Source organism: Dipteris shenzhenensis, chromosome 30, assembly GCF_047967505.1.
Source record: "Dipteris shenzhenensis isolate YYH24624 ecotype China chromosome 30, Dip_SZ_1.0, whole genome shotgun sequence".
NCBI lineage: Eukaryota > Viridiplantae > Streptophyta > Polypodiopsida > Gleicheniales > Dipteridaceae > Dipteris > Dipteris shenzhenensis.
This window is the reverse complement of record NC_141625.1, coordinates 15,133,982-15,159,246: the sequence shown is the minus strand read 5'-3', so window position 1 is coordinate 15,159,246 and position 25,265 is coordinate 15,133,982. Positions and strand designations below refer to the sequence as shown.

Sequence of the window (25,265 nt, the reverse complement as noted above, 5' to 3'; positions counted from 1 at the left end):
TGGTGCTCTCTCATCCACTGATTTGACTACAAAGAATCTTGCTTGGCATCATGCGAAAACCTATGGAAATATGGAAATTTTTAAGGAGGATGCAAAGGAGATCTATTGTGACAACCAAGCAATCATCAAGGATCCTTTGTTTCATGAAGCACACTGAGGTTCATATCATGTTACGAGGGAGCTGATATAAGATGGGTTAATTGTGCTGATTTACTGCCCGACAAGGGAAAAGGCCTTTGGCGTATTCACCAAGGCTTTTGCACGAGAGAAAATGGAGCATCTCATTCATAACAGTGGGCCCACATTGAGTCAATGCCTAAGGGTGTTGGAACTTCTTGCCCTGCATGTAAGCCCCCATATGAGGAGGACACAGAAGCAGTAGACTAGGGTAGTATTTTAGATAGGGGAGAAAGCGAGGATAAGACAACCATCTGTGGGCTGCACTTTGCCGCCTGTTTTTAGGGCCAGATTTGGCCCTATATATAGGCATACAGGGGGGCTGCACTTGGATCAGATCTGATTGGCAGTTGGTTGGTCAGATCTGTGTGGTCAGCCTGGTCTAGGTTGGCCCTCATTCTGCCTGCTAGTTCGCCAATTTCTACCTTAAAGGTCTATATAAGGAGGGCCAGTTGCCCACCTCACGCATTCCCACTGAACCCATTGGAATCAGGCACGTGGATAAGACAACCATCTGTGGGCTGCACTTTGCCGCCTGTTTTTAGGGCCAGATTTGGCCCTATATATAGGCATACAGGGGGGCTGCACTTGGACCAGATGTGATTGGCAGTTGGTTGGTCAGATCTGTGTGGTCAGCCTGGTCTAGGTTGGCCCTCATTCTGCCTGCTAGTTCGCCAATTTCTACCTTAAAGGTCTATATAAGGAGGGCCAGTTGCCCACCTCACGCATTCCCACTGAACCCATTGGAATCAGGCACGTGGGAGTGACGAGCAGCCCAGTGCCCTCTCTAGATCTCAGAATTTGACAGTTTTGGCTGTATTATTCCAAGCACTTGAGCTTGATGGTTGTGGATCACCTTTGTGCTGTATACCCCACACCAGTGGATGAGTATTGACGCTGAATTATTTTGCCTCTACCACTACTGTAATATCCAGATTGTGCTTCATCTAGAAACTTGTGTTGAATGTTGAATGGAGAGTGGAGACAGTGTGAGGGTGCTGATGGAGTTTGCCACGGCACAATTTGTTTCTCTGAAGACTACACTGAATATCCTATCTTGATCTAGTATGCTCTCTTAGCAATGTTCGATGTGCAATTGGCATACTTCCATGAAAAAATCTCCATTAGTAAAACTTAGAAAAGATATATACAACATGATTGTTGCTTGAATGAAAAAACTTCAGAATCATATCAAATAAATTAGTAAAAACAACCTGCAAAAGATGATGATTGTGACAAAACGTTAAAATTGTAGCAGCTGAGAATCCCATGACTTGTTTTGATGAGCAAGACCAAATAGATGCGCACATTGGGACCTACATCAAAGGAGGTAACAAAACATCTGTCCTTATACTTGCATGACCATGATATCCATGCTCAAATAGAAAGTAGGAAACAAAACAAGGTTCGTGTGCCATCTTCTTACCAAGTAGCAAGAGATGAACTTTTCTGAGTACCCATGTGACTTTACGAATTGTCCCAATGTCTCCTGTGTATCAATGCTAGCACCGCTGTCTATCCTTTCAAGATATCTATTAATCATTTCCCATAATTCTAATCAGCAATATTGAGTGGAGTACATTCAACGAAGCAGATAATAGCGACGACGATATATGGAGATGTTTGTAAAAAGTAATTGCATCAGTTTGACACCATTTTCTCAAAACCAGTCTATTTTTCTGGAGAATATTGCTATCAGCATTCCACAAAGGAAAATCATTGACAGGATTTGATTGTAAATTAAAGATGCCAGCAACAGTACGTAATCGGCTCCATTATATCATTGTATAAAAAGGGATACTGTCATGACACAAATGCTGCTAAAGTGGGGTCACTTCCAAGAACAAATGCATGAGTGGTGGTTCCATTGAGAAGCATGCAAGCTGCAGCCTGCTCCCGCTGGCCCCTTCCTGTCACCTTTCTTCTGGCCAACCTTCTGCCTTCGACCTCTTTGTTCTGTCATCTGCCCTCCTCAGCTGCCGTCTTCCCTTCCTCTGGTGTGCTCTTCCTGCTGCTCTTTCTGCTTATATTTCAATGAGGCCAAGGTTGCTCACCCTCCTCCCTCCACCCTTACACTAATTTTCGCTACCCCTGGCTGTTTCCACCTTCTCTCAGTAGTTGGGCTTCCCACCGTTCTTCCTTTAACATGGATGAAGATGTGTGCCTTACTTTACGGCCGATCAAAAGTCCCATAGGGTGCCTGCACTGCCCTGCTGAGGCTTGCTTCAGTTGGACACGAATTTCTAGAGGCCTTGGGGAGGCCATTTGACACCATTGGTACCGTGGGATTGCATGCAGCCGTGGCCAAAGGCTCGGCCGCTCCTTGGCCATCCTTGGTTGGTGGGCTGCCTTTAGGTATTTCAAAGCAGCTTCGGGCTGCCTGGGACAGCCCGAACCCCTTGTGGACTCGCTCCAACCACTTGCTTTCTCAGCTCCCTCCCTCTTCTTTCTCACTTGTTCTCCCCCTCCCCCTCCCCCCCTCCCACTTCCCCTCCTGTTTGCTCTCGCCCACCATCCCTTTTCTTTTCTTCCCTATTCCCTTCCCCATGATCATTTGACTTGGCCAAAAGTGTTTGTATGGTAGCAGCCTGAATCCGCACTGCCATCTAGATTTTGCCCCAAGACAAAGGAGTTAGGTTCAGTAGCTTGTTCAAGAATAATGGGATAGGGCAATGGTAGGACACATTATCGGCATCACACCCACATGATGACTCGTTCAAGATTGGGTCTAGATGAGCATGACCACATCTAGGAGGTCACCATTTGTGGGAGGGGAAACTAGGAGGTCACCATTTACGGAAGGGGTTTCTTTTTCCTTCAGCTCACTTTGCAAGAGACCACCAAGCCCCTAGTTGCTGCATCATGTACTTAGATTTCCAATCACATTACAGTTTCCAAACCTCCCCGAAGAATAAAGAGCCATTTGAGAGTCCAGGCTTTATCATGGAGGATCTAACGTTGGAAACCTGGAGCGTAGTAATATGCTAACGAGTGAAGGTCTCAGGCTTGCCAAAATAGGGCCTTGAGGGGCCATCTAGCCAAGGATTGTAGAAATGAAATTGCAATGGTATCCTTTCCATCACCACGCAAGCATCCTATAACATACCTCTTGAAGTCACGAATCTCCTGTATTAAAAATGGTGTAGGCCGATGAACTCACATTCATTTAACGCTTGCAACAAATAAGGCAATGTGAAGCTCATGAAGATTGTCCTTTGCTTCTTCATCCGCCTTGCAATAAAGAAGGGGGATCACACAAATTGTCAACCCACCTCGTTAATGGTAAATTGCTTATATCCCCTCACACCCATTCTACATTTTATTTATGGTCAGGAGGCCACATGGTCATTGATACTAATCAGATGTGGTTCTACAAAGGGGAAAGAGATAAAAGTTTGAAGCTTCGATAGGATGTGGGTGAAGATTCTATTACTGTGGATGAACAAATATTGGAGGGTTAGAGAGTAGCATGCAGTCATTGAGTGGCTAGCATACAAATGAAATTTTGACCTGCCCTTTGAGCACAAGTTGGGCGATGCTGCAAGCTACCTCCTAACTCCAAGTAGGTGGAAAGACTGAGTACGCCCACCCCTCGAGAATAGCCCTGAGTCTCACCCTGTAGATGTTCCTATGCCCCTTTAACGGCTCCTATGACCAAGCTTGGACTAGGGTGGAGGGGAAGATAAAAGATAGGCACGCAGCTAAAAACACCAGAAGACCGTTTGATGGAGACAAAAGCTAGAAATTCCTTGCTACAGAACCTATGTTATACCAATCAAGAGCAAGCCCATAGAGGGCTTAGCCTCTCTAGATAAAGAGGAGAAACCTTTGTCTTCAAATGTTCTAGGCATGAGAGAATTTCTACCTCTCAAGAGCTTACAAATGTACACATAGCTAAGTAACAACACCCCTTCCCAACACCATCATCCACCCATAGAGAGCATGGCCTCTCCAGATAGAGAAAAGGACCCCTTGTCTGCACATATTCCAACGCATGAGACAATTTTTGCCTCTCGAGAGGCTACAAGTGTAGACATAGCTCTCTAACCTAAGTAACCACCCTTCTCCCCTCCCCCACAACCAGATTTCCCTCTTGCTCTCCCTCTCCCTCAAACCATTGCTTAACCCTCCCCAGCCCCATGGTGAGCTAGCAATTACATGGATTTCATGATTGTGTGAGGCAGCAATCCTAGACCCTGAATGTTCGACAGAGCTATAGACAGCCCTTATAAAGGGTTCTTATGATCCAAGACACATGTTTCTCGGCCAAATATTCGTAGGTTTGGGCACCTTCTCCCAAGGAGTGTTTGACCACGTAGTGCTCATTGTATGCAAGTTGTATAGATAGGTTTCATAGTAGAGAACTTGCAAACGTTTTGAATATGTATGCTCTTGCTTACAAGACAACGGAAAGGAGACTTTGGTGCCAACTTACTAGCTACTTGTTGAATGTATATTCCTCAAAGTGTTGTTGATGGAGACCTTCAACAGTTTAGATTTTGTTGTGAGGAAAAGCTAGGAGGTGTCTCCTTGGTAGGAACCCCTTGGTGTAGAGAAGCATCTTGAAAGTAGTTCTTCTTCTCCATCACCAAAGGTAGACCCTTGAAGAGAGTAGAAGTTTAGTAGAATGCAAGGCAGGCTCAAATACTCCTTCAGATAGCACCACAATGATGGTAAGAGGTTGGACCACTTCTATATTGGAGGTTGACTATACAAAGATGAGCCATAGGTATCTTGGAGGGCACAATGATGTCAAGTCACTCTCCCATGGTTCTGTGTTTGGAATAGCCTCCACAAAGATTGCCCTAGAGGAGAAAAGTCCTAGACAACCTCTACAGGCAAGAGGATGTGAGAATGAATACCTCCCCTTGTCTAGACCCTATTGGCATTGGCAAACCCTCTTAATGTTGTACCTTGCTCTACACGGAAGGAGTGTATGCTCTTCATTTTCCTCTCTTGTTGGCTAGATTTTATAGATTCTTGCCTCCTTCGGACTTCTTGGTCTAGTCCATCTCAACCACGCCTTGCTTCAATTGAGAGACTTAGGGACCAACAACCAAATTCATCGTGGCTTTTTTTTGGAAAAAAAAACATCGTGGCTTATCGACTAACTCTGCTAGCTATGGAGGATAGGTGTGCACAATAGTTGTATCGTTCTTCATCATAGATATAACAGGGTGTGGCACAAGACAAGACAGTTCTTCCATATCACCAAGCCCTAATCAATATGAACATGTCTTCAAAGGGACCTTGGAGAGAGTACAACCTTCTACAATCAATTGTTTCAAGCCAAAGAGCCCTTGCCCCAGCTAGTGGGCCTTGTCGCATCGATCATCACACAATCTATGATGGGCATTTGAAGGCCCCTCCTGAGATGCTTGAGGCCTTGAAGGCCTTCTAGTGCAGAAATTCCCAAAAGAAAATAGACCCTCTCTCATCTTCTATCACTATTAAGATCTAACAAGCACTCCACTTCACTTGGCATTTTAGTGGACCTTTGATTTAGGATCCATGCTCTCTTCTATCTACCATAGGCCCTGACATCATCCACGACATGCAAGCCGCCTTTGCTCAGGAGCGAAGCGTCTTGGACTACATGTTCACCTTCTAGGAGGCCACTGATTAGGCTCACCAAGGGTCTCAACACCTTGAGATCCTTCTCTAAAACTTTTGGAAAAAGCATACAACAAGATGAATTGGGCCTTGTTGGCACCATGAAGTGAGTCGGCTTCTTAGTATGTTGGATTAGCGGGGTCTCTGCATTGTACGGAAGCTCTAGTTAGCTTCTTATCACAAGCCACACAATGGAGGCTACCTCTCTCTAGTGCTCAGTACAATAGGGCTACTTACTTGCCTTTTTCTTGTTTCTCTTTGTTGCATAGGCTTTGGTATATTACCTACTCACAAGAGGCAAGGCTGGTTGAGATGCACCTCTCGATACACCAAGACGAGGAATTTTTTAACAGGAAGTTTGAAGACAATGCAGCCCTCTTTGTAGAGGGCTTGGGTGATATCTTGGAGAGGGTGAGAGACTCCAACAGGATATCATTTGGCTAGCTTCAAGACCAAGATCGAATCAAAAAAATTAGTTGGCTTTTCACAGATTCCAAGGGCTCTCTAACATGGGAGGCCCTTACCTTTTGTTGGATTCCAAGAGGTGGAACCATGTGCCATCTTGCTTGCCAAGTGGGAATGGACAGTTTACACAAAGCAAATGGTGGCCCTTGCATTGGAGAGAATGGACCGTGAGCTTACATATTAGAGCTTTTCCAAGCTCTTGTGAATAGAGATGAACTAGTTTTTGCTTGCCAGCTTGGTCCATCGGTTCTTGTTCATGTATTCACAAAAGTGCATGGGTTAGCTTAGATGAATGATGTGTAGCTTTCTCTGGACACGATCACATAGAGTGGCTTGAAAGACTTCCCTGACAGTGACGGAGAATTGAGGGGATCGTAGACCTAGAGCTGGAATTATCATGCAAGGCCTTAACCCAACTAAGAAGCTATGGAAGCTCCTTTTATAAGGAGGGCTTCTTTAGATCACTATGGGTAGTGGCAGCCCTCACATAGATGGATCTTCACCGAGCCCCCCCCCCCCCCCCCCCCCTCCCTCTTCCCCCCCACAATCACACAAACAACCTCCCCCATGATGAGGAGTTGGATGAGAGTGTGGCCAACCAACCCACAATGTAGAGAGGAGATTTATCGGCAACCACTTATTTGGCATCCGTCGAAGGTCCAAGATCCAAAGGGCTTCATTGGGTGGACAGTGTGGGGTAGCAGCCCAATCGAAGGTCCAAGATCCAAAGGGCTTCATGCTAGGACACATGACACACATTGGGTGGATAGTGTGGGGTAGCAGCCCAATCCAACCCATGGGAACATGGAGCTATCTTCCACAAGAAATTGAAGGAGTCTCAAGTCGTTGAAGCCCGCAGATGAGGACATCTCAAAGGAAAGAAAGAAACAGATAAAGTTTATTAAAGTCTACGATGGGTCTATGAGATCGATTGAAAACCTGATACAATGAGCTCAAAAATGGAGAGAAGACAAAAAACAAGATGCTGTAATGAATTGAGAAGACAAAAAACTAGATGCTGTAATAAATAGCTACAAAACTGTGAGTGGAGGCTCAAGAGAAAGCCAACATAACAAAACCCTAGGGCTAAGTGCCCTAACTGGACTCAGTGTCCTAACTGTCCTAAGTGGTTCATGTACTAACTATAGCTAGGCCACCATCAATGCTATAATGGCAGGGTGGCAGTCTGTCTATATGGAAACCCAGTCTCCCAAACCATTTGCATGTGTGTGCGTACCAGCATCTCTGATCACCCTGAGCTGCTAATGCCATAAAAGAGGCTGGACCCAACCATGGTAGTCTGTCACATCCTACAGTACAGGAGCCATAATATGTTGCATCTAACTACAATGGAGATGCCCCGAGCTTTGCCTAAACGATCTAATGGGGAACACATGGCTTACTGCGGATCATTCGTGATAACAAGAGAACCTATAACCTCTCCACTCGAGTCCACTCTGTATCAGATAGGTCTGGCCCAAAGCAAGGGCTGCCATACATGCCTGCAAGTCGAACCAAGGAGTTGAAAAGGAGAGCCTTGGTCCGTATCCTAGAAATGTGAATGGAAGCACTGTCTCTCAAGTCACGCAAGGGAGGCGTATCCTCTACTCAGGCGGGCCTGCATCGTCGGTCTCACCGTGAAGATAGGACCAGAAGATAGAACCCCCCCAGATACGTGTACGATGAGACAATCTCAAGTGGTGACCCGTCAAAAGTAAACTACTCTCTGTGTGCAGTTGCTCTGGAGGTGTTGAAGATCATAAGGTTGACCTTCAAGTCATGGGACTCATAAAAAGGCCAATAGTGCATCGAGATGTCTTAAGAGTCTCTCAGCGGACGAAGATAAGAGCACCACACCATCAGCATATAATAAAATGTGGAGCATGTAAGATCAATTAAACAGAATGTAGATGCTTTCAGCCCAAAGGGACAGGTCAAGATAAGGAATGGAAAAAAAGAACAATAAGTAGTTTGTACTCATTTTACGGTTCGGCTACAATCGTAATTGGAGACTGGCTCATAGAGCTTATGGATATTTTTGTGATCACATAAATAAAAACCCTCATTTTCTTGCAAAATTAGGCTATTTGCCTCATTGTGAGCCCTAGTCAAAGAACGAGTCGGTCACAAGCTACATAGGTCAAATCTCAGCCTTTAGGTCAGTGATTGTTTACTTTTACCCACTGGAGAACTCAGTAGGTTAGTTTGGTCCTTGTTTTAGATTTAGGTATCAAAGTTCAAAGGAAGCCCCAAGGCAAGCCTAATGGCTACCAAATAGGCTAGACTAGGGTGCCTTTTATAGGCAGACCTGGCTTCCTATAAGTCAGCCAATACGGCTGACTAAGTCGGCCCTACCAGGCCAGCCAACTAGGTCATCCAACGGACCTACCTAGTCGGCCAGTCTTGCTGGCTAGGTCAGCTATTTGCATACCTATTCAAGGGCTCTTTACCTCTCTATCACCTCACTCAATTCTACCATTGTAATGTACCCCCTCATCAAGGGTCACACCCTTCACAAGGGGTACATACCTCTTCATGCACATACACTTTGGAGTACACACCTTTTCGTGTGTGACTCTTCACTCTCTATATAAGAGAGGCCCAACTGTATGGATGACACACGATAGACACTCAAGCAATACAAATATTCCTTGTTCTCTACTATTTCAGTCTCATTCATGTTCCTTAGTACATTTCTAAATATAATAAATCTAGGATTTCTTACAATGAAGCTGTCCACTCCCTATCGCAACAATCTCGCTTTGGCATTGACTATGCTTGGGAAGCTTTCATTGCTAGGATGCAAGCAGTTATTCGCAACTATGACAAAAATTACATGAAGACCTTGAGAGAGAATGTTGCTCATGCTAAATCTACGTGGCAATCTTTGACTAAGCTGAGTCATGTTAGAAATATTTCTATGGAAGAAAATCAGATTTTATGCGAGGCTAAACATTGTCTCCAATGCAATGACAATAGAAAATTTTCTAAATGGGAGACACGGGAACAACAGAGGGCTTTTTTGGATAAAGGATATTCATCCAAAGCCTTTTTAAAAGGCTTACACTATAAGAGGCACTTGCAGGGCTCTTCTCTCAGATGGTGTTTGGACTTCTTCTCGAGCACAGCTTGCTGCAGCTTGTGTATTCATCCAAAGCCTTTTTAAAAGGCTTACACTATAAGAGGCACTCTCAAAGTATTTGCAGGGCTCTTCTCTCAGATGGTGTTTGGACTTCTTCTCGAGCACAGATTGTTGCAGCTTGTGTCCATCATTTTTCTGCTCAATTTGGGAAAGCATATTCTTACATCACAGGAAGTTATTTCAGCAAGGCAGAAATTATTACAGCATGTCACTCCCATTGTCTCACCAACACATGCTTTGGACTTGGAAACTCCTTTCACTGCAAGAGAGTTAAGTGATGCTGTTAAATCATGTGGTAGATGGAAATCTCCTGCCTGGGATGGTATCACCGTTGAATTCTTCTTAGCATATTGGGCATCCCCTCAAGTCTCCTTTGCTGCAAATGATAAATAGTGCTTGGAAAGATAAATATGTGCCCAATTCTCGGAAGAAAGGGCTTGTAAAGCTTCTGCCTAAGAAGCCAATCTGTGAATCTTTGGTTGATTGGAGGCCTATCAGTCTGATGCATGTTATTTATAAGATCGTCACCAAAATGGTGGTTGATTGTGTCAAAGAATATTTGCATGATGGCCTTCATCCAGCGCAATATGGTTTTATTCCTCGTAGGCATATCACTGACAATATTGCAAATGCCTATGTTGGGATCGAGTATGCCAAGTATCGAAAGCAGGATGTTCTCTTGTTGCAAGTAGATTTTGCAAAGGCTTTTGACACTATCCAAAGGGATTTTATAGCTCAAACCATGCGAGCTTTGAGTTTTGGTCAAACATTGTAGCATATCATCTTTTGGCTTTACAATGACAGCAAAGTTGCATGCATCTTGTCGGGGGATATTTCTGAACCTTGGACACTCTGTTGTTCAGTTCGCCAAGGCTGTCCTGTTAGTGCTATTCTTTATGCTATAGACACGCATCCTATGCTTCATTATATTGATCATTTGGTGGCGACTGGCATGTTACATGGCTTATACATTCTTGGAAGTCGCGCTCTGGCTGCTCACGCCTATGCAGATGATTCTTTTTTTGTGCCATGCAATACTAAAAGGGACCTTATATACATTCTTGGAAGTCGCGCTCTGGCTGCTCACGCCTATGCAGATGATTCTTTTTTTGTGCCATGCAATACTAAAAGGGACCTGACTTTGCTTATGCATGCTCTCTCACTGTATGGGCTGGCTGCGGGCCTTCATGTCAATTTTCAGAAATCTCACTTGTTTTTCCTGGAAAAGTCATCTATAAAAATCGAGATACATTTCTTTCCACTAAAAGATTCCGCGTTCATATGTCCTATCAAATTTGAGTGCACAAGAACAAGGGGAGTTTGTGCCCATTTTATCTCATACTCTTAAATGGCAACCTAGGAACAGCTCTCATAAAAGGGGCTGTGCAGTTTCATGGGATCCAAGGCATCCACTATATTAAGTTTTTTTCATGTGCAAACGCTTTTTGGGTTAATGTGAGCCATTATTCTATGCCAAAAATCTGCAGTGAACTATTTTGAAGTGGAATATGAATGTCCTTTCTTTGTCATTTTTCCATCAAAAGTATAAAGGCCTTCATATCTGTTACACACTCGTGCATGGATCATTTATAGTATTGTTGTGCTTTGTGAAGATTACATAATTCCCATCATCACATAAGAGTGAAAAATAAAGCACATTCTTTCAAAGATCTGGCACATGTTTGACATTTCAAATACTTAAGACATTTTTCATGTGAAGCCAAAACCGTAATTGCGCCATTTTCCTTCCTATCATGTGCTAGCTAGCACTTGAATCTAGCAACCATGAATCTAAAGTCCTGGTGTACAAAGTAGGCAACTCTCATATGCAACAATGAGATGCTCATGCCCAGGCTGGTATTAAGAGCCCAAATGACTCTTTCAAGATTTCATCACAATGTTAAACATAACGCTGCACCTCATGAAAGAAATATTTATCACATTCAAAAGCATCTATCTCAAATATGCATCACACGCATTATATGGCTGTTCATCAATAGACAACATAAAACAACAGCTTGTGGCAGCAAATAAATATCACCATCCTAAGGTGCATATTCACATCATGAGCTGGCTGGTTGTGACATAGACCTGGCTGCCCATCTAAAGGCATATCTTGCTCATAATCTCTTCAATGAGCAGATGTGACACATAATTGCTAAGTTCAACATTGCTTGACTAATTTGCATTTATGTATGTATCTTGGACTGTTGTCTTTAAAACTGATCTACCTGCTTCTTCTTGCATTCATTCTCATAATGCTCCATTTTCCCACAATAGTGACTCATAATTGCGAAGTTCAACATTGCTTTGACTAACTTGCATTTGTGCATGTATCCTGGACTGTTGTCTTTAACCTTGATCTACCTTCTTCTTCTTGCATTCATTCTCATAATGCTTCATTTTCCCACGATAGTGACTCTTGCCCTTTTAGTAGTTCTTCGATCCACTGCTTAAACCATGAGCATTTGCATTGCCACAACCACCTCTGCTTCCATGAGGCAAGCATTTTTGACAAACTTTGCCTTTGGCCTTCCACGTCCATGGGCTGCAAAATCTTGGTCATTTCCCAATCTCCCCCCTTGTGTTGCATCAATTGCTCTTCCTAGAGCATCTCCGTCATTGTGTAGGCATCTTAGCATGCCTACTACATTTAAAGCTGAAGATATAGCCTTTGTATGACAGTGCTAAAGAGTTATTAAATGATCGGCATTAGATCCTTTTGCTCCATTTTCCCATCAATCGCTGCCAATTGTTTAATGATTTCTATGAGCTTGTGAGACGATTGAATAGTGACTCTTCGTGTCTAATCCTGATACGTGAAGCTGTCCTTGAGTTGTGTTGAATGATCAGCATAAGATCCTTTTGCTCCATTTTCTCATCAATCCCTCCCACTTGTTTCATGATTTCTATGAGCTTGTGAGAGATTGAATAGTAAATCTTAGCCTCTAATCCTGAAAAGTGAAGCTGTCTTTGAGTTGTGTAGCTCTGCCTGTACTGTTCCTTAGGGTTATCTCGCAATATCTTCCGAGCTTCTACTAAATTCTTTTCTTAGGGAACGTCTAATGTTTGCAATGAGAAAGGATATTTCTTATCCATCTTTTGACTCACTCTGCGATTGTCTAACAGTTGTGAGAGGCTTTGTGGTGTGTCTGCAACCAACCCTTGCCAGTAATAGCATCTTCACTAAGAACATCTATGCACAATAATTATGGGCACCACTCAACTTCTCTTCCAAATGAGGCATGTGATTATCCATAATTGGCTTGCAAACAAATGCTAGCCCAAAATATATTGCTGCAATAAATTATAAGAACAACAGTACCTATGCAAAAACTGAAAATCCAACCTTATGTGGGCTTGCTGAACTTACTAGAAGGGAGAGGTAGCAAAGGCGCGTGATTACTTGTACTAGAATCGAACCACCAAGTATTTTCATTTTGGTAATTGTAATAGTTGGTTTTCTTGTCAAGGCATCTTGAGAATTGTTGGACTTGCTCCTAAGAACTGTCATGATTTTGTCATTATCATAATGTACACATTGCCTCTTTTGATTGCCTTGATTTGATGTTGATTGCAAACTCTCTTATACTGACCAAAGGCTCTATCCCATTATTTCTTTCTACATTCCACAGTAATGACAATTGAAGGAGTATTACTTCATTATCTCCACTTCTAGGTTTTTCTTTGCCTTTGGGATTCCATGTCCCCCTCTGAGTGGAAGGACCTGGATGTGAGCGGCTTAATATGAGCCACATAATGCTTTCAATGTGTTGTAGAAGATGGTGTTACAGTTTTCTATTATGATTGTATTTCTTTTGAAATTATCTAGTGGATGGGGATGGTGGGCACTCTTTACTCCTCATGACAAGGCAAGAAGGAAGAAAATTGACTATCCATGGGACAGATATCACTATGAACCATAGAGCAGTTATGCCATAAGTTGTTCTTTTGATTTCCAGTCAACCACTCAAGATCATGTAACATCTTCATGAAAAATCGTGAAATGTCTTCCAAGGTTGTGTGAATAGTTCACTCTGGCATGATTCTTGCTAATTTCTACCTATTCCTCTGGGAAATCCTGTTCCTTTGGTTGGGATCTACGATGAAACGAATAGAGAAGCGTAGGCTATTCGTGAACGACCTGCGACGTGGATTGGACGGGACGTGAAGAGAGAGTGAGCAGCTAACTCTTGCAGCGTAACTTGGTAGCGAACAGCGTGGTGGCTGTTTCTGAGCCGTTGCTGGAGTGAGGGATTCCGTAAGGCAGGTTGACGTAGATAGGTGTTGCTGCCCGGGGTATACGACGGAACGAAGGCTCGTATTGCGGGAGGCTTTCAAAGCGATACGTGGATTGGGCGACGCACAAGGCTGGAGAGAGTGAGAATTGCGGGAGACTTTCAAAGCGATACGTGAATTGGGCGACGCACAAGGCTTTCAAAGCGATACGTGGATTGAGCGACGCACAAGACCTCCACGCGACAGGCTGACCTGACGTACGCAAGTGGCTCGTGAACGGGAAGGCCTGCAACGTGACATGTGATTACTGGTATCTCCAAGGTGCAGCCTGGCGTGACGCATGGTGGAGCGCTGCTCGAAAATAGAGAAAGTCTGGTTCACTAGGCAGGAGCGATCAACCAGGGAGCTTCCGCCAACTCTGTGTTTTTTTTTTTCCTGATTAGTTTCGTTGATGCTCCGCTTACATGAACAGGATCTCGTAAGTGATAAGTCTGCATGAAAGTTTGATGCTGTAGCAGGGACAGATTGTGCTTGAGACTATGCCTGTATACTTCAGTCTGAGTTAATTTGCAGGAATTTCCCTAGTATAGGGAAAAGCGCCATCTGTGATATATGCCTGCATTAAATGCTTAATTAGTGTGAATGTGGGATTGCAGGAATTCCCTAGTATAGGGAATTGTGTCAGAGTGTTAGCACACTGAATTGTGACAGTTTGTAAATACAGTGTTCTAGCGGTGTTTTATTTATTTAAAAAAAAAAAAAAAGCAAAACACCCATTGACTTGAATGGAAGCAGAAGAAGGGGCTTCCAGGAGGGACCCTGGTGAATCAGGAGTCCGGCCGACCCAGCAGGGATCGCGCCCAGTAGCTCACACTTTATCTGGCAGAATTGCATTGCTGGAGGATGCCTTGCAACAGTTGTTAGCGCAGCAATTACAAGCCAATGCAAGGCAATCTGAACTTAGGAGAGCGTTACAGAGTATGTCTGCCAGACCTTCTCGAGAAGAGAAGGGTAAGGCTCCAATGGAACTGGAGGAATGGAACTGGAGTCTAGTGTCCATACGGTCGAGCCTAGGAAGGCTAAAGTGCCAAATATTGCCAATTACAGACCGGAAAAGTATTCTGGTCGGATGAACGACCGTAGTTCCGATGTCATTGAGACCTGGCTACACAAATGGGACGAGGCGTTCACCATTTGTGAGATCAGAAATGACATCAAAAAGATCCGCGAGGCCACCCATATGTTTAGTGAGGTAGCGGATCGGTGGTGGATTAAACAACAAAAAGATGGCATAGCATCCACTACCTGGGAGGGGTTTAAAAGAGAGTTCAGGAAACACTTCTTACCTCCTGACGAAGCATCCCGAGCTTGGGATCAATATAGGAACCTTCGTCAGAGAAATTTATCAGTGGCAGAATACACTGATAACTTTCGAGAGAGTGTAATGAAGGTTGATGAACCCCTGCCTCAATCAATCCAAGTGAAAGATTTCATATTTGGATTGAATGATCGAATAAAAATGGAAGTTCGGGCTAAGTACGCGAACACGCTAGATGATGCAATAGCTATAGCCCTGAACTACGAGGATGCCAAGGGCAGCAAGCCAAGTGGGTTTGCACAGGTCGGAACCCAGTATGGGTATCCGAAGAAGTCTGGGATTAAGAAGAAGTGGGCTAGTAGAGGGAGTGGTTCGCAGCCGAGTGGTCAAGCCAAGCAGGCGAGACCGGCTGAAACTCCTAAACCAAGTACCACCATTGGAGTGAAGAGGAAAGTAACTCCAATGGCAGCCCGAGCTTGGTCTAAATCTCCCTTGAACCCAGAACAGCGGGAAAAAGCGAGGAGAGAAGGCTTATGCTTTGGTTGCCTTCAACCTCATCAGTGGAGAGATTGTCCACGTAATAAAGATCGTCGGATGGCTGAGATGGTGATCTCAGAGTGCGACGTGGAGATGCAGGGAAGTCCCAGAGCGGAAGAGATGCAGATTCAGCTAGCGGGATCTTCTCAGAGGTTAGTACCTTGTTTGTTCTGTGTGTCTGTTGCTAAGTTAGTGACGAGTGCACCTGATAACATCCTATCTAAGCCCGCAGCAACGGGGTATACAGCCTTTAATGATACGGAGTTAATTAAAATGAAAGGGCAAGGCCAGTCATGATGTCATTGTGTTGTTTGACTCGGCGTCAACTCACAATGTGATTAACTCCAAGCTCGTGAAGAGGTTGAAACTAAAGACAAGTCCATCTGACTATGCGTATACAGTCAGGATGGCCGATGGAAGTTCAACTGAAGTATGGGACCAAAGGGTTACCCAGTTGGAGCTTCGGATTCAGGACTATGCTGAGAAGCTTGATTTTGAAATAACCAAGCTTGCTCATGCAGATATAGCCCTGGGAATGGCGTGGCATTCTAGGAAGAATCCAGCCATTGATTGGAAAAAGCACGTATATCAATTCAAGATGAATGATGTGCTTTATGTCTTGCGAGGTGAAAGAGATATACCTCAGGGACCGTTGGTTTCCATGATGGAAATCAGAAAGGCTCAAGTAGAGTTTTTGTACCTTTGCACAGCATCGGTAGAGTCGGTGGATGATTCTTCGACTAGCACTGATGTTACGCAAAGTGGTGAGATGGCCAAGCTGGCTAATCTTATAACAGAGGAGTTCTCTGAATGTTTTAGGGATAAACTACCTTATGGGTTACCTCCAGAGCGGAAAGTTCAGCATAAGATTGAACTGATCCCGGGGGCAGAACCTGTAAATAGACCTCCCTATAGGATGAGTTTTGCTGAAGAAGCGGAGGTGCGTAGGCAACTGAAAGAATACCTCAAGTTGGGGCAGATTCAACCAAGTTTCTCACCTTTTGCTTCACCAGTGATATTAAAGAGGAAAAAGGATGATACGTTTCGCCTCTGTATAGATTACAGAGCATTGAATAATATCACTGTTAAGCTCAGGTATCCGATGGCTCGGATTGATGATTTGCTAGATGCATTACATGGAGCCGTGATTTTCAGCAAGATAGATCTTAAGTGTGGCTATCATCAAATCCGGATTAGAGCCGAGGATGTGCATAAAACCGCTTTCAGGAGCAGGCTTGGTCATTATGAGTTTTTGGTAATGCCCTTACCAATGCTCCAGCGACCTTCGTCATGCTTATGAACGATTACTACGTCCGTATATCGGAAAGTTCGTAGTACATTTTATTGACGATATCTTGATATTCAGTAAAAGTATTACTGAGCATCATGAACACTTAAGAATAGTGTTCAGTACTTTGAGGAAAGCCAGTCTCTATGTGAATAAGAAGAAAACTATACTGTGTATGGTTAGGCTTGAGTATTTAGGGTTCATAATTACTCCACAGGGGGTAGAAATGGATCCGAAGAAAGTGGCTGCGATACTAACTTGGCCAATCCCTCAGAGTCTGACCGCGTTGTTGCGATCATTCTTGGGATTTGTCCAGTTTTATAGAAGGCATATCAAAGGATATTCTGGAATAGTATCGCCATTGACTGATCTGACCTCAGATAAAGTACCTTTTGTTTGGGGACAGAATCAACAGGAAAGTTTTAACACCATAAAACAAGCTGTGGTCTCAGGACCGGTGTTAAAAATAGTTGATCCCCAGAAACCGTTGTTCCTAGAAACCGATGCAAGTGGCATTGCGGTAGGAGCAGTCCTCCTTCAAGAGGGAAGGCCAGTAGCCTTTGAAAGCAAGAAGCTTTCTCCCTCTCAAAGGAATTGGCCAACTCATGAATTGGAGTTGTATGCTGTTATCCATGCTTTAAAAACATGGAGGCATTATCTGTATGGTTCAGAGTTTTATGTGGATGTGGATCATGATACTCTGAAATAATTTTGTAAACAGACTGACTTGAGGGGCTGCCAAGCTAGGTGGACAGAGCTCATGCAGGAATTTAATTTAACGATTCGGTACCGAAGAGGAAAAGACAATAAGGTAGCTGATGCGTTGTCTCGCATTATGCATAACCTGAGTTTCACGGTATTAGAGAGTGCTCTAATGACCGAGGTCAGAGAAACTCAAAAGGTGGACGAGTTTGTCCAGAGCTTATGGCCTAAGGCTCATGTGTTAAAACCCGGGGAAAGTGAAAAGGATGACCTGGCATCCAGAAAAGGCCAAACTTATACAAGATATACCATAAGGGATGGTATGCTAGTTAGAAATGGCAAGGTGGTAGTACCTGGTCAGAATGATCTCAGGCAGAGAGTCATTCGACAATGCCATGATAGCCCGTGTGCTGGACATCCAGGTGTCGAGAAGACATATGATCTCGTGAGGCGAGATTTCTTTTGGCCAAAGATGAAAAAGCATATTCATGAGTATGTGACACGGTGTTTCTCGTGTCAGGTAAGTAAGGCCGAGCGGGTGAAGCCACTCGGACTTTTACAGCCCTTGGAAATACCACTAAGTAAGTGGGAGAGCATTTCCATGGATTTTATTGTAGGGCTACCTGCAACACAAGGAGGGTATAATTCTATCCTTGTGGTGGTTGATCGTCTAACCAAGATGGCTCACTTCATTCCGACTAGAGAGTCTGTTAGTGCCCCGCAAGTGGCGTTTTTGTTTAATATTTCGTCTGCATGGATTGCCTAGATCCATAGTGTCAGACAGAGATGTCAGATTTACCGGTCATTTCTGGACAGCGGTATTCGAGACACTGAGGAGGACTGAGTTAGGAATGAGTAGTGGGGATCATCCTGAGACGGATGGTCAGACGGAGAGAGTCAACCAAACTTTAGAGGATATGCTGAGGGCATATGTGTCATTGAGGCAACATACATGGAACAAGTGGTTGCCATTGTTGGAGTTTGCCTACAATGATAGGAAGCATTCATCTACTGGGTTCAGTCCGTTTGAGCTGAACTATGGTTATAGGCCAGCCAATCCAACTATAGTTGGAGTACCTCAGAAAGTGCCTAGTGCCGCGAACTTTGTAGTTCAGATGCGGGAGATGCTAGCACTTGCGAGAGCTAATATCCGCCAGGCTATGGATAGAGCCAAGGTGTATGCGGATGAAAATCGGTCTATAAGAGTATTTGAAGAAGGAGAAAAAGTTTTTCTCAGAATTCCTTCGCACTCGAAGTCGTTGACTTCAGGAGAGTGTGCTAAGTTATCACCTCGATACTGTGGGCCGTGGTTAATTCTAAAGAGAATAGGCAGTGTAGCCTATAAATTAGAATTGCCACAGGGGTGTAAGGTGCACCCGGTTTTTCATGTTTCACGCTTAAAAAAATTTTTACATACAGGTGACTCACTAATCGAAGGTGTGGTTTTGTTTCAGGAGATAGAGGATATTGCAAGGCGCAAACCAACAAGAATCCTGGACCGAGGAACAATGCAAATACGAAATCGAAAGATACCCACGGTGTTGGTTGCATGGCATGGTCAGCCTCTATCCGAAGCTACCTGGGAGTCCGTATATCAGTTGCGGAGAGTGTTCCCAGACTTTATCATCGAGGACGCTGATGTCTGAAGAGGGAAGGAATGTTACGCTCTAGCCGAGGTAGCATGACCTCGGAAGAATCAGTCGACATTTCCCTTAAAGGATCTATCTCTGTAATATATGTGTTTGTGCTTCATGTAAATGATCGGGAGGGATTTAATGTCAAGGTCCTAGGTGAGGGCTGATAGCACCAGACTAGATAGATCTGAGACCAAGGGCCTAGTGCTAAGATTGTGCCTAGGGGCAAGGAATTAAATGCATCCCAAGAAAGGGGTGAAATGTTGCATTAGGAAGGCCCTATATGGATGACATGTGGCATCTAGATCTATCTAGGGATTTGGGGTTTGCTAAGGCTAGAGAGAGAAGAGAAGAATGTGATTTAAGTGATTTTCAACGTAGATCTCTGTCTGGCTCGTAAGCCTTAGAAAAAATGGCTGGGAGGTGAATCATGGTGCTGCTCCCGTGATCTACAGTAGGGGCTAGACTAGTATAGAGAGCTTAACACATTTGCTATCATAAATTAATCATAATCGTTGCCTAGACTATTGAGTGCAATCTACACTTATCTTTCAATTTTGATTTAATGTTCATGATCTTCTTGAATAGATGTCGAGTTGAAGAGCCTTCTTGAAGCTTCAACCCAAGTTCAATTTGAAAGCTTGTTAGACAATGAAGCTTGAACTCTTTTCATGTTGAAATAAAAGAAAATCAACCCAAGTTCAATTTTTGATTCTAGAAAATCCTTAGCGAGGCTTATATATGCTTGGTGAGGCTTGTTGAAATCAACCCAAGTTTGATTTCAAAGCTTCTTGAGGATTCTTAGCAAACCAACCCAAGTTTGATAAAAAGCTTGAAAACAAGGAGGCTTGAGGATTCTTGGGAAATTGATCTACATTCCATTTCACATGTAGATGGAGAGGCTTGAAAACTTAATAGACATGGAGAACCTTGAAGAGGCTTCACCAAATCGACTAATTTCAATTTGGGTTTGTGTTGGAAGGGATCATTGTATGGAGGCCAATAAATAAGTCACCCAGAGGGGTAAAAATGGCAAATTACCACAATGGACAAAGGGGAAACATGGCATGACTATAAGATGCACGTGCCTTAATCTTGTTCATCTTCTCGAAGTCATCCTTGTGATTGTGTGGATCAATGTATGTCAAGCCAAATCCACTTGAATATGAACCAAAACTCAATTTTTTAGGAGCTTGTAACCTTGTAGTGTATGTTGGGCTCATTATAGAGCTGTGTGAAGCCTTCAAATGCTTAAGAAATTTAAAATTCAAGCTAAAAGAAGGAAGAAATCCCATCAAGATGAGAAGAAACCCTTACACTTCGTACTTGGTGAGCATAAAAGAAGGCATGGAAATCCCATGCAAAATGAAATCCTTACACTTGTACTTTGTGTGCTCACATGTGTGAGCTTCTCACACTTTGCTGGATATGAGCACACAAATGCACTTTCTGAGCAACTCTCAGAGGGCTATCCTCCCCTTAAAAGGGACCCCAAATGGCTCATGGGGTATATTCCAGAGCACTGTCCTCCAATTGTGGGTACTTTCCGAGGTGCAATGAGTGTTTTTGCACTTCCCAAGGCTCTCAGCCGTATAGTCTGAGGGCAGCTCCCTGTTCTCTTTTCTCATAATGGCGCCCTCTCCTTCACTCACAAAAGTCACTTCAATCACTCGTTCTCCCAAATGCAAGTCTGTTCATGCCCTGCCGTGGATCATCTCAATCATGTTTCAATTTTCTACCAGCAACTAGTCATGTTCATCGTACACCCAATATCTGCTTCCATAACTCTGCACTCTCATTAGAAGCATTAAACATCACCATAAATTTACTAGGGGCGTTCAGCACAGCAACAGCCATTGCTTCATGAGAAGTGACATATGTTACAGTTTGGGCATGGCAGGTTTGAAGGAACATATTCTGGAGACAGCAACCTAAAACGGTGAGATACTTTTCAGAATAAGGGAGCTGACACGGGACAACAGGTGTACATGGACACTCCTTTGAAATAAGAACATTGGAGATGTTATCTTGAAACGTGACACTATTGTCCAGCAGTGGAGACATGGAAAAACATTACATGCTTGTATAAATTCCAAACGTAACTGCCAGAAATTGCAAAATATGGCTACTCCCTTCACCAATTCTTTCGAGGGGGCATGGGGTTTAAGACATACTTCAAAACATCAGACTGAAACTTGATGATCTCCCTGATCATTTGCAGGAAATACGGATTAAGTAGGTTCTCTTTTTGCGCAAAGAGACCTGATAGACCATTACTGCCCCATTCACAACCTTGGCCGTCATCCAAGCTGACTGAGAAGGACATGTCAGAATTCTCTATTTCCACTCCAATATCCTCAAAAAGTGTAACCATATTTGGGTATGTCACCTGCAAACAAATACAGCATATTATATGGTATACTTGAGTGGGCGCAAACCCCAAACAAAAGCGTAATAGCACAATTTATTTGATAAAGTAGCAAGCTTACAAAAAAGGTACACAGACAGCAAAAGGTCACAAGCACAAACATCTAATCTCTCTGTGGTGCAGTTTGCTCCCACATAATATGCAGCCTTCATTCACCATCCAGCTTTTAGTATGACCTATTCCAGCCAAACAAATCGAATAGGGATAGCACATTGATAGGTTTATAGTTAAAAGCAGATTACTAACCTGAGTGCTGGCTGAATTTTTGGAAGTGTACTTTTTGTCTAAAGAGGCTTGGGAGAGCAATATCCAGGTGAATGTATCAGAACTTGCAGTGGCTTGAATTTGAGACGAGGAATTTCTTGGCTGACCCCAGCAGGAACGGCTCAGGCCTAAAACTAGTGAAAGCCTCCAAATTGCAAGTCAAGTTATAGAAACACATTTCTAGAGCCGAAAGATCGGCATGGTACTTGTATCGTTGATAGGCATTGAATTAGAGACCAAGAAATTCTTAGCTGTGACAGCAGGAACAGCTTAGGAGAAAATATAGTGCAAGCCCCTAGAGCACAAGTCCAGGTTCAACCACCCATTTCTAGAGCCAAGAGACCAGCATGATATTGTGTCTTGACAGGCAAAGGAATTGACTCATCTCTGAGACTCTGAAGTGATACACATAGGGATTTTAATTTAGAAAATGTGTGAAATATGACATGGAGAGTGTGCCTGTAAGCTTGTAAGTCCAGGTGCTACAAAGCTTATCACGTCAATCACTGCTCGCTCATACAGGCAACAATTGTCAAATTTTAAAATATGCAGTACTGATCAATTACGACTTGTGTGTCCTAGCCAGAGCACGAGGTATTGAGAACAGCAAAGTGAAAACTACACAACTTTCCCAAAGAAACACTTGGAAACCTGTGACGTCAAACCCAAATAAGGAACTATATATAGATGCATGGATGCATCCATCCATCCATCGCGCGAGAGAGTATGTGTGTCCGCAGGTGCACACTCTCACGAGCACCCATGCACAAGAATGTATGGCTGTGTGGGCATTGGGGGGGTGGGTTGCGTGCCCCACTTATTCAAAGATAGACTCAAGCCATGTTTTACGAGGTGATCAGAAGGAACATCTGAACAGCTTAACCATAGCTAACATAAGCGATATAGATGTTAATTTGCTATTTTCAGGGTAGTGTGGAGATTTTGCAGATGTGACTAAGTCTCAAACTTTCCTATTATGTGTACACGTGTCACTGGTAAAGAAAGCTGCCGTAGCTTCAAACTTTCCTATTTAATCCTTCCGCAGGGCACCCAATAAGCCCCTGAGGTAAAATTACACCTCCCAAAAAAATTGTTTCCTCTTGAGAGGTTCTGCACAATGTAGGTTCAGACGCACACTCCTTCTAATGCGTGAAAGAAAGACGTTTTTAGCAGTGCGTTGCACGCATTTTCTGCAACAGTTTTCCGCACAATACTGTCCAAATTTGCCACAAATACTGTCCAAGCACTAAACAGACCAGCAAATTTGCCACAAATACTATCCAAGCACTAAACAGACCAGCAACCACCAAATAACGAAAGATAAACTACTCACCTGATTAAAAACCATAAATCCGACGTCCACAGCAATTCCGTCGACTTCCACAGTGCGGGCGTGACCGCCTACATAGTCTTCTCGCTCGTATAACACTACGTGCACGCCAGCTCGGGCAAGAGTCCAGGCGGCAACGAGGCCGGATACGCCCACCCCAATTACCGCCACCTTCATAGTAAAGTCCAGGAACAATACCTTGGAAATGTATACTGAACTCTTCTCTACGATCTCACCACAACCCACTTGTAGCTCTGACCCTTCTCTTCCTTAGCAGCGAATCCTCGAGCTGCATTGCGCCCCCTAACTGGCAATACCGCCAGCTTCTGCGTTGAATGTTTTACAATGAGAAAGGAAGAAATTATTACGGCTCTTAAAAGGCTAGAGAAGCAGCCACCGTGCACGTTGAACACTAGTGATAACAAGCAAGAGACGGCCACATTGGCTGATAATGCAGAGTGTGTCTCGTTATACAGAAAGCGACGAACGAAGCGGTAGGTGGTAAGTCTGGACACGGCGAGCACAAGAAACGACAATGTGGGCTGTATACTATATGGTTGGAGGAAGCAGGATAGAGTTCAAAATTGTGCGTGGGAATAGATTGAGAGAGCAAGCTTACAAAGTAGGACAGAGATGCTGCTTCGAGGGGTAGTTACAGTGGCTATAATGGTGCGTGCGGGTCCTTGAGAGAGACCCTCGTGGCTACAGCAAAAACACGTACAATGCTACAGGATTAGAAACTCTTCTGGTGGTAAATGGGTTGGAACAAAACTGAGAACTCGTGTAAGCTAAATAAATGAGGCAAATTTGTGATCTACTTTCGCACAATCAGGCGGCGAGCATCAATCTGTCATCTGTGCAGTGTGTGCAACAGAGCAAATTTGTGAGCATACTTTTTTTGAGAGCTCATGAAAGGTGGGGGGGGGGGGGGGGCGAATGCAGGGAGGGAGGAGGGTCCAGAGCTGCAGGATGGCGCCCACTGCCCACGACCACGTTGGCAAGGAATTGATATGAGAAAAATTGCAAGGCTGGAGATGAGTTTTCTACCACACATTCATTTATCAATGAATGGGGGGACATGCTTGCTTGCTTTGACAATGGAGCTAGATGGGAGGGCTGATGAGAAGAGCACCAAGCATGTTGCTGTAGCCTGTAGTACACCCATGTCTCCATGAAATGCAACTTCATCTTCATGCAACCCCTATAAGATTCACGTTTTCAACCTTTCACCACAGATATGACAGAATTGCCAACCATTGATGATGATTAAAAGTCTCTTTGCTGATTGGGCAATGATGCCTTTTCCGTCGTCATTGTCTCAGTCAGCATCCGTAAGCTGATCCCAAGATGGTAGATTCTTTGCTAGGCTGGCCCTTTTTTTTGGTACAGTCCCAAAGCTCCACAGTTCCACCACTCTGGACTCTGGACTCTGGACAGGACAAACCAGTTAAAATTACCCTGCCTCACCTCTCAAATTTCTTGAACCGCCTCCCCATATCCACTGGTTCTGGGTTGAAACAGAAGTCAAAGTGCCCATTTCAGTATTCATGTATATTCATTTACTCCACCATCGGGAAGCTAAATACAAATCTCCAGTTATCTTCATTTATTTATGTTCACTTCACCATCTATTAGGTAACTGGCGCTGGAAGCAGCTGCATCAGTCTGAGTCCTGACTCTCAGAGATCTTAGCAAATTTCACAGTGACCGAGTGAGTAAAGTAAACTTATTTATTTATGTGCACGCCACCATTTTACTGGCTATGGAAGCAGCTAGATCAGGCTGAGTCTGGCTGACTCTGTGGGTAGTCAAAGCAGCTCGGGCCGCTGATAGCAGTGGGAGATGTCAACAGATGCATTTGGGACTGGGGAGAAAAGGCAGGCAATGGGTAGAATGTTCATCGCCATGTGCAATGCCCATGCGCATGCACACATTATATCGCAAGGAAGGAAAATTCTCGTGGTGTCGTGGGCGATCTGCAGCAGCCAGCTGTGGCGGTTGAGTATTGTGGAGGACGTGGATCAACTCTGGCCCTGGATTCCCCAAGTTATCTCCATCTCTTGTTAACCATTCGCTTCAATGCCTTAAGGAAGAATCTTCCTTTCTAGAACCCCATATGTCACGGGTC

At 44.0% G+C, this 25,265-nt stretch overlaps 1 protein-coding gene across 3 annotated transcripts in view; it reads right to left on the bottom strand.

Annotated features, from left to right (window-relative positions):
• Nucleotides 1-23,969, bottom strand: part of LOC147881759 (uncharacterized) — a 112,876-nt gene extending 88,907 nt beyond the window's left edge. For 2 of the 3 annotated variants that reach the window (XR_015543928.1, XM_087401393.1), the window contains exons 1-4: nucleotides 23,141-23,969; nucleotides 21,290-21,504; nucleotides 1,604-1,709; nucleotides 1,392-1,493 (exon numbers count right to left, since the gene is read on the bottom strand). Coding sequence is in view for 2 of the 3 variants with exons in the window: in XM_087401393.1 (XP_087257519.1) it covers nucleotides 1,392-1,493; nucleotides 1,604-1,709; nucleotides 21,290-21,504; nucleotides 23,141-23,314 (597 nt within the window). In the remaining variant the exon portion in view is untranslated. The remainder of the gene's footprint in view (nucleotides 1-1,391; nucleotides 1,494-1,603; nucleotides 1,710-21,289; nucleotides 21,505-23,140) is intronic. The other variant, XM_087401394.1, reaches the window with a different exon arrangement.
• Nucleotides 23,970-25,265: the final 1,296 nt, after the last annotated feature.